The sequence below is a fragment of the Alligator sinensis genome, unplaced genomic scaffold, assembly GCF_000455745.1.
Source record: "Alligator sinensis unplaced genomic scaffold, ASM45574v1 scaffold569_1, whole genome shotgun sequence".
In the NCBI taxonomy this organism is placed as follows: domain Eukaryota; kingdom Metazoa; phylum Chordata; order Crocodylia; family Alligatoridae; genus Alligator; species Alligator sinensis.
Genome location: NW_005841914.1, coordinates 2,220,323 through 2,230,495, shown reverse-complemented (window position 1 = coordinate 2,230,495; position 10,173 = coordinate 2,220,323). Strand labels below are relative to the sequence as shown.

At 45.6% G+C, this 10,173-nt stretch overlaps 1 protein-coding gene across 1 annotated transcript in view; it reads left to right on the top strand.

Annotated features, from left to right (window-relative positions):
* The first annotated feature begins 836 nt into the window (after positions 1-836).
* The window catches only part of LOC102375680 (ankyrin repeat domain-containing protein 65), a 13,192-nt gene continuing 3,855 nt past the window's right edge, over positions 837-10,173 (top strand). The window contains exons 1-6 of the mRNA XM_014517552.2: positions 837-1,080; positions 1,218-1,404; positions 2,586-2,805; positions 2,920-3,469; positions 4,421-4,849; positions 8,560-8,671. Of these exons, the coding sequence (XP_014373038.1) occupies positions 1,398-1,404; positions 2,586-2,805; positions 2,920-3,469; positions 4,421-4,849; positions 8,560-8,671 (1,318 nt within the window). The 5' untranslated portion in view covers positions 837-1,080; positions 1,218-1,397. The remainder of the gene's footprint in view (positions 1,081-1,217; positions 1,405-2,585; positions 2,806-2,919; positions 3,470-4,420; positions 4,850-8,559; positions 8,672-10,173) is intronic.

Below are 10,173 nucleotides of genomic sequence, written 5' to 3'. Positions count from 1 at the left end.
CACCCCAAATTATGGACGTCTCTCTCTGAACCTCGTGGCTTGCACCTTGCCAGCCTAAACACCCCATGCAGTTTCATCAGATACAGGAGTCTTCTTCCCTTCCTTGCTTTGCAGTGGGGCTTTCCGGGCTGTTAAACAGCTGCTGTGTTCCCCCCAGAAGCAGTTTCCTTTCAGTGACAGATTCATCCAGGGTCTGCATTCACTGAATACCCACAATTTTGGTCAATAGGAGATGTAGGTGCCCCTGGGAATGTGACCTATTGTTTTCATGAGAATTTTGTAAAAGGTCTTAGGATTGTTCAGGCTGAAAAGCACCAGAAAGCGAAGTTATTTCATAGACATTAGGGGCTGGAAGGGACCTCATGAGATCATTCGGTCCGGTCCCGCCACCCCACCCCCTCCGCCATAGGCAGGAAGTCAGCTGGGATCAAGTGACTCCAGCAAGAAATATAAATATAAATTTCCTCATTCTTTGTATAGGAACATGAGCAAAATTTCAGGAGAGCAATACTGTATGCTGAACTAAACAACTACTTGACCCTGTTTGGAAGATCAGAGGTTGAGCCACTGCCTAGTAATAGCCAGTTATCATGTAACTGGAGGAGTCTCAGGCAGGGGAACATGTTGGTGCTTGTCCGAAAGTTTGCAGTTTAAAAAGAGTATCAGAGACAGCTTTTGTTTAACTGCCTGGGTAGATCTGGAGTGAAGTTTAGTGTCATTCCTACCATCTCAATTGCATTCACTTTCAGCAGCTCTGAGCAGCTGACTCGCAGCTTGCTGATGAACTGGATTTTATAGTTGTTTGCTTGGCAAGAGACTTAGTTAAAGATGAGGCGAGCAATGACTGTGTGACACTGACCCAGAGACGCCCATTGTACGGTGGAATGCGGGCAGCGCCGCTGAACGGTGACATACCTGTGGGAAACCAACATTATCCTATTAACCACCAGCAGCCAGATCCTCCTCCAGAGTCACTGAGTAAACAGCACCTGGCACCTCACAACGGGCAGATCACTAAGAGGACAGTGCTGTCATCAAAGCCTATGTGCTTTAAGCCTAACCAGACCAGACAGGCTCAAGGTGAGAGCGACTGACCCTTTCCACTGGCATTCTTGTGCATCTCAAATCTGCTTGAATGATCTGAGGGCTCCCTAGCCTTGCCCCTCTCCAGCTTCTTCCCTGCTTGGCCTAATTTTCTCTGTTTAATTTGCCTCCAGCTGGCAGGCACACAGGAACAACCCTCCAGCAGCTCGCAAACTCTGCCATCCCGGATGAACAAACCAGCGCGCGAAGCCTGGCACTCAGAAACATCCCTGCAGCCATCAAGCAGTGGGTACGCTCACACCCAGGAGCTTTCCTCTGCTAGATGAAGAAACACACGTGACTGCGAAAGGAAAATGAGCGGTAAGGAAAGTAATTGTTGCGACAGTCTTCCATGAAGTTAGATGAGCTTTATTTGATTTTAATCATGGCGTGTGTCTCAAATGGTATCTCCTTACTCTGTTAGTAGCCAGAAATCCTCAGGGCCAGCCTGCGATATTCCTTATGGAGGAACAATACCTCCACGAGCAGTGAGCTCAGCCCCTTTGGGGAACAAAGGGCTTGTTGTTTGATCATCCTTTTTCATTTGGACTCGGGGCAGCAGATCCCTTATTAGAATACTGCTTTGCACACACAAGTGCAGCTGGTCTTGTCATTGTGGTGCTGAGGGGATAGTGTTTGAATGCCCTCCCATTGTTTTATAGTTAATAGGCATGGAGCTAAAGAATGATGTGTCTGTAAACCTACTGCAACCTGCAGACACATCTTCACAGCAAACTTACCGTGGCAGGCAACGGTGCCTTCAAGCCCAATGTGCTGCTCCGAACTGGAAGCAGTGTAGCTGCCTTTGTGGAGTATTGCACCCTTGATGATGCCTGCCCGCAAATGCCAGCAAATCTTGCTATGCTGCTTCTGATTCAGGAGGCCGTCTTATCCGAAGCAGCGTGATGTCTGAGGACCTGGCAGCCTCACATCATCAGACTGTGGTGTGTACATGTCCTGCATCCCCCAACATGGCTAGAAACATAGATTTACGTTATGAAACTTTAGTGAATTATTAACTGGGACCATGTCAACCTACAGCAGGTGGAAGTTTAAAAGTTCATGGAGGGCTTGTGAAAGAGGACAGAGTAACAGGCCTGCAAGCCACAACCCAGAGCAGATACAAGGGGAACCGACCACCCCACCAGCCCATCACTGCTGTTCTGAAAGGTGCTTCCTGTACGCTGAGGATAAACTGTCCATATAATCCTTCATATCTCTGCTAAGGCTACCAAAAAAGAGCCTAATCTGTGACTTTTAGGATTGTGAAAAGGCTGAGCACTAAACATGGAATGAGAACACCTAATCTGTTTCAAAGAGGCTAACAAATAGTGATGGTTTGGGGGCACAATTAGATTCAAAGTTGTGCGATAGAGACTCTATAACCTGTTCCTAATGCCCTTAACTCTTGAAATGCCCTCATCTGGTGATAAGGAAAGAATAATAAATGAAATTAGTATACATATGGTTATTTCTTTCTTGTAAAAAAACAACAAAAAAAGGAATGAGACCAGATGCCGAGCTCTTGAGGAGGTGGATGGAGCTGAGCGAGGAGGTGACGCTGGAAGAAGATGCAACGGAGAACCATTCCACATCGGTTAGGCAGATGGAGAATAACACATCATCGGCCTGTGTGTGGAGGGATCTGCACCTGGCTGCTTGGAATGGTAACACACATCTGGTGAAGCAGCTGCTGAAGCGGGGGGCAATGATGGAGAGCAGGTGAGCACCTGTTGGCCGATAGCTGCCGTGTTATTTCAGGCTTGTCTTGCTTGTTCTCTGCCTGTCGCTCTCTGACGTAAACACCCTGAGTTTTCCTTGCTTCAACCCACCTAGAGACCAAAATGGATGGACGCCCTTACACGGTGCCGCACTGAATGGATACCTCAGCATGGTTAAATTCCTCGTGCAGCGTGGCGCTGCAGTCCATGCCATGGATCAATCACGCTACACACCGCTGCACCATGCTAGCTGGAATGGCCATACCCAAGTGGCCGAGTTCCTCCTGGCTCGAGGAGCCTCAGCAACAGCAGGGACCACAGCGGGCCTGACCCCACTTCACTGCACAGCAGCCAGTGGTCACACCCTCATTGTGCAGTTGCTGCTACAGCAAGGCACAGATCCTGCCGGTAGGGACACAAATGGGTGGACAGCACTGCACTGGGCGACTGTGAGCAGCCATCTGCATGTCATGGACTTGCTGATGTGCCACGGCCTCTCCCCAGACCTGGGCAGTGATGGAGGCATCACAGCATTGCACGTGGCAGCAGAGACTGGAAGAAGTGACATTGTAAGGTTCTTGCTTGCAAAGGGGGCCAATATCGATGTCAAGGATGGGCTGGGGAGAACAGCACTTGCCATTGCTGCAGACAACGGTGATCAAGAGGTAGGTCTGTAACATGGTGATACTTCGTTATCCATTGATCAGGGCCAGCAAGATAGGAAAGATGGCCACCAGATTCTCTCCAGCCAGCTTCTTCAGTTAGAGTGGTCTAAGATGAGCAATGATGCTGATTTACTCAGTTGTAGGTAGGACAAGCCTGGCTGATATTCTCAGCTGTGGACCATGGATGTTGTTTATGGCTTCCGGACACATACAGCTTTTCCTGTTGATTGTCCTCTGTCTTCTGATGTGCCTCAGCATGGAAAAAATGAACCTGAATTAATACAAGGTTACTCTGACTGGTTGGCTGTTTGTATAGAACTAGATAACTTCTGGCATGTGAACACCTAGTGTGTGCTCATGAGGTCTCTCTGCAGGGACAGTAAATGAGTCGGGGATTTCCTCCCTCAATGATCGGGACACAGGCGGGAATTCAGCTGGTGGCTTGGAGATACAACAATGGAAGAGAGGAATTAGGAAGAATTTTCTCACTAGGCAAGTAGTAAAACACTGGAACAGGCTACCCAGAGAGGTGGTGGAAGCTCCATCCTTGGAGGTTTTCAAAACCCAGCTAGACAAAGCTTTGGCTGGGATGATCTAGTCGGGGATGGCCTTGCTTTGAGCAGGGGGTGGATGTGACCTCCTGAGGGCCCTCCCAACCCTAACTTTCTATGATTCTAGAAAGTCAATTTTTATGATTTTATGAATGAAATAGCTAATGCAGACTTAAAATTAAACTAATGAATCAGGAAAAAATGTCTCTGCATAGACGTTTTCCCTAATAAAAATTAATCTACAGTGCTCTGCCCCTTTGGGAACTTCTCAGAGTAGCAGACTGCTAAAATGCTTACATGCTTAAACTGAAATCCTGGCCCTACTGTCACTGATTCAGTGGGACCCATTCCTTTGTGGGCTGCCACAACATGAACTCACTTTTTCTTTCCTCTTCCCCAGATTACAGGAGTGTTGCTGAAAGGCAAAGCCAATGTGCACCTGAAGGACCACTATGGCTGCACAGCTCTCCACAAAGCAGCAGCTGGAGGATACCTAACCATAGTGCACCTCTTGGTTAAGGAAGGAGCTGGTGTCAATGCTAAGGATGGTTTGAATCTGACCCCACTTCACAGAGCTGCCTACTACGGGCAAAGCAAGGAAGCCTGTTATCTCCTGGAGCATGGAGCTGACATCAATGCTGCTGGCTGGCTAAGCAAAACCCCGCTGCACCTGGCTGTGGAAAAGAATCATCTCCCTTTAGTGCAGCTGTTGCTGGGGAAGGGGGCTAGTCTCTCCCTGAGAACTTGCTGGAGTAAAACAGCAAAGGATCTAGCATTGCCAGGGACATTTCCTGGAGACTTGCCATCCGCTTCAGAGAAGCTGGCAGGTGTGAGCTGAACCAGCCTCCAGCCCAAATGCAGTAAGCTCAGCCTGACAGCAGAGAGAACAATTTTAACCTCCTGTTTTGTCTGACACCGTCGTGTGAAGGAAACATCAGATTATCCCAGCACTCCAGTACTAAAAGATAAAATTTGGCATTGCAAAGGAGCCCCAAAATGGCTGTGATGCATATTTACAGGTAAATCACACCAACTTTAAGGCACCTTTGTACGACTAGACTGCTGTTAGGGAGCCTTAGTGTAATCGTTGAATCATGGTCTGATTTATTAAAGGGTTCTGTCTTTAACAATGTACCGCTGTAATATGCATTTAATACTACGGAAGAGATTAAACCATTTACAGTGATGCATTTGCTATGAGAAAAGACAGTCAATGAACACCAATATGAATCCCAAGTCATAAAGAGAGGCAAAATGGAGAGGATGTAAGAGGTAGATTCTGGGGCCCAGGAAAGGATTGTGGGAAGAATAAAGCAATAGCAGAGCAGTGCCAGGTGAAGAAGTGTGATCAGACACATAGGCCAGGCAGCGAGACTGAGCAAGACCATCCTTAAAATGCTTGCTGTCACGTGGCAGTAGGCATTGTAACTGCCTGAAAATCCTACTGGTTTAGTTTTGTTGGAGAAGAAAGAGCAAATCATCAGACAAAGACTATTTCCAACCCAGGCACCCTCCTTTCCCTAGAACAGACCTTTGTATGTTAGAATGACGTGTTACTTTATTCAGTGGCTGGACGTTTAATAAAACTGCTTTCAGAAAAGAAATACTGAGTCAACTGGCAAATTTTAGTGCTTCCTAGCCTATGCTACAGGCACTTGTATCAGAAAAGCTGTTATTAAGGTAATAACTACACCTGCTGCCTCCCCGTAGGGCAAGATTCTAAATAAAGACAGAATATCATTTGTTTCCAGAAAGAAAAATAGCTCCAATCTGCAAAATGCTCCTGAGTAGTCATTTCCCTGCCTGCAGTTAAGATCTGACACATCCATTTCAAAGAAAGACCTGGGACAAGAGAGAGAAATATGTCAACAGAAGTTAAATGAAAACAAGGTTGGGTCTCGGTTAGAGGTGGCTGAATAGTATTTGTCAAGCAATGGCAGTAAACCATATTTTGCATTGCTCAACTGCATAGCTTTCCTGAATAAGGTATCCGTTGAATAATACATGATCCAGCCAATATTTTATTTGATGAATCATTTTATTCAGCTCTGTTCTCAGTCCCTCCTGTAGAGAATAAAACACGTTACAATAATTTTCACATCCATGGCCCCTTCTAGCCACTGGTGTCAAAGCACTTTGTTATTTACTTCTATTACTCATTTACAGAGCCCTTTCTGAGCATAGACTAAGGCACATTATTAACTCAACAAAAGCCTGGAGTCTCGGGCTCTGAGCCTACAGCTGGATCCCCCCCAGGCACATCCCTGCATCTAGATACCAGCTCTTGATATCAGCAGAGATCTGTGGGGGTGCAGGGGTCTGCTACATGCAGATTGTACAACTGGGGTCTACAATGAGCGTGGCAAAGCAAAAGACAATGGGTCAGGTCTGGAAAGAGAACAGGCAAAAGTGATTACAAGTGAGTTATTAGAGGTGAATTAGTGGGGTACAGCAATCACAAAACATACTGTCAAGCCCTTTATATCCTTCCCAGAGGCTCTTACGATGCAATAATTAATCTCCTCATAGAGCAAAATGAATTTAGCTGTACATTGCCAGGACAAAAGGAGCTAACCCTACTTCTCACCCCACCCTGGCCCTGCTGGGCTACCACTGTCAGCCCTGTAGGAAACTATGGTATTCCCAGGGAGCCTTCCCAGCCAGATTCTTATGGGGATTTCGATCTTCAGGGCGAACAAAAACCGACAATTTGATAAACAAACAGAATTTTTATTCAAATCTAGTATTTACACATTTCTCTCAAATGTGAACCTACTTACATTTGAAATGATGAAGCCCATTTCAAATTAAGATACCATCCTCTAGTAAAATCATTTACATTAAAAAATATATATTCAAGCAATATGTGTTTGCTGCTGACATTTTAAAGAAAGACAATCCACTGAATTGATGGCAGTTACTTGATAAGGCTTTGTTGAAGTGGCAAACTAGTCTGACAGCACTAGGAGGCAAGGAGAATATTTTCTCTCTTTCAGTTTAGCTGCTTCAGTTCAACTCTTTTTTCTTTCTTTCAATGTTTCAAAAATGATTGGAAGTGGGAAAAGCAGGGAAGTTTTCCTCTTTCCAACTTAGGTCTGAGGCTCTAGTTCTATGAACTTGGAGAACGTGGTGGCACAAAGGATCAGTTCAATTTATAAAATTCAAATCAAATTTCCTTTGTTTACTAAATACATTAGTTAAATACAAAACACATTTTGGTAAGCATACTCTCTTCTCTTAGCTATCCAGAACATAGTAGGTATTTTGTTTAATGAATAAAAAAAATCTTGAAATCCCATTTTTGTGTGTTCTTAATTGAATTCCCGTGTCTTTCTAAATGCAGATTCTTCCAAATGACAAGTAAAAAAAAAAAAAAAACTTCTTTTAAGTAAGAATATGTCATCCCCCATTTTTAATACCATAAAATTGTGAAGCATAACAATCTGATTAGATGGCTGTTAGGCATTAAAAATGCTTAAATAAATATGCATACACACATACTATGCTGTTCTGATTAGCAAACAGACATACCAGATTTATTGTAGAGGCTATATTTAGTTGCAAATCAATAGTTGTCTTCCAAATCAAGACAACCTTTCTGTCAGAAAATAATTAAAACATACAAATGCAACCTGAGATGAAGATTGTCAGTGTAATCAAGGTTTCTTCTTCGCTGGTTTACATTGTGAATAAAAATAGCGTTTTGAATCATGTGGATTTTAAATCAATCTGCCCTACCTGCCTTCCTTCCTTCTATCTGGACTGGCCTGCAGAGTCAGTGCTGCCTCATTATCTTCCCTTTGCACAAGGGGGAAGCTGGGCTAGCAACAGACTTGTCCCTCTGTTGACAAACAGGATAAAACCCTGCACGCTATCTTGAAAGGTTCTGGACTCAGAAAAGTTTGTAACTCCCAGACAGATCATCTCATTCATTCACTTCTCCCTATTCCCTACTTATGAAATCAGAACAAACATCACAACTGGAATAACTTTGCCCCTGGAGTGCAGTTATTACCGGGGTAGAACGAGAACAGCTGGCAAGCAGAGGGCACGGCTGCATGCAGTGTGTGTATAGGAGAGAAGAAGAAATATTGGTGGGCACCAAGGCAAAAGTCTTCTCTGGGTACCCACTAATACACTGCATACCTAAAGTACAATGTCTCTAACGATAACATGAGGTACATCTAACCTATATGTATATACACACATATACATACATACATATATAATATATGCGACACCTACACCTATTGCACCATTTTATTATTACAATTATTATTTCTAATGTCCAAATCAAATTAACTGTGTCTTTAAATATCCATGGGTCATTTAGCTTCAACCAGGCCAGTATCCTACCTCCCAGACTAGCAGGCCTGGGAACACAGACACTCCCTATATCCAGGCAGGCATCTTGTGTGCAGGTTTGGGCCTGGGAGTTCAGACACCCCCAGCCACACTGGAACAGTAAGGCTAAATCATCCCTGGGAGAGTTTCTCCTGAGAGCGCAAATGGCTGTACATGCTTCTCGGCCTCTTGAAGGCTCAGATCAAGCGTGGTGGCTTCTTAACATGGCAGAGGAAATACCATGTATCCGTGTCCAAGAAGGCAGTCTTCCTGAACCACTTTGCGGGAGAACTGCTCTTCTGGTTCAGTACCTGCCAAGGCACAGCGTCTTTAAGCCCAGTTGATGGATATGGGTGTCTCCTCCCTTGCTTGCTCCGAGGGCCTTATGGATAAGCAAAACTCGGGGGCATCTGAACCCCAAGCTTCCGGACTTGGGCCTGCACGTAGGACACCCACCAAAGGTTTTGGAAACATCATGAAGCCCCAGCGTGGGTGGAGGATGTTTGCCAGTAGTAGGGCCACTTATGGTTCTGGACTCCTGGATTTGGAATTAGTTTCGGTTAATTTGACCTTGGATACAAATTAAACAATATATATATAAATAAAAAAAGAGCCACCCCAGCTTCTCCAAGGATGATGACTAGAGGTCATCTTTCAAACGCCCGAGTCCACCCACAGCACCCCTGCAAGGGTGGCTGCCTCCTGCTTTAGTGGGACCCTGCAGCCTCCCTACTTCGTGACACAGGAGACTGGGCAGCATGGACTGACATCTGACACAGTCGAGGGCAACCCTTGTGTGATGGTTTTATGCCCAGGCCTGTATCTCCCCCCCACCAAGCCCATGAGCGGATCTAAGATTTTGAAAAGCAGGACGTGCATCCTCGCATAGACACCAACCCGTCTTTTTCTCCAGCTGAAGAGAAACTTGATGGCTTACAAATACGCTAGTGAGGCAGCACTCTACTATTCAGTTTTGAGATCAAAGCAAAAACAAATATAACTATTGGACCGCGTGCTAATTTGCTAGATTCTGCATGAAGTTAACAAAAAAAAAAGCCCACAGAAAACTAGGAGAACTGCTCTTCTGGTTCAGTACCCACCGAGGCACAGCGGCTTTAAGCCCAGTTGATAGAAATGGGGGTCTCCTCCCTTGCTTGCTCCAAAGGCCTTATGGCTGAGGGCAGGCAAAACTTGGGGGCAGCCAAACCCCAAGTCTCCGGGCTTGGGCCTGCACATAGGATGCCCGCCAAAGGTTTTGGAAACATCTGAAGCCCCCAGTGTGGGTGGAGGATGTTTGCCAGTAGTAGGGCCACTTATGGTTCTGGACTCTTGGATTTAGTTTTGGCTAATTTGGCCTGTACAGATAGATAGATAGATAGATAGATAGATAGATAGATAGATAGATGTATGTCTGTACAGATAGATAGATAGATAGATAGATAGATAGATAGATGTTTGTACAGCTAGATAGATAGATAGATAGATAGATGTCTGTACAGATAGATAGATAGATGTCTGTAGACCCTGTGCATCCAAACCAGGCAGTTCCGCGGATTGTGTCCTTCTCCCACGCCCCAGCTCTCTGTGCCTGGCCTTTCATGCGGGATTTCGGGCCCTTTGCCTAAGGTGATGGTGGCTGGGGGGTCTGGACTTGGTCACTGGATGCAGGGGGTGTCTGAAGGGCTGGGCGCGCCGGGGAGGTGGGATGCTGGCCTGGTGGAAGCTCAGCGCCCCGTATGTCAAGACACGGTTGGTTTGATTTGGGCACTGGAAATCATCATTGCGATGATAATAAAGCAGTGCAACCGG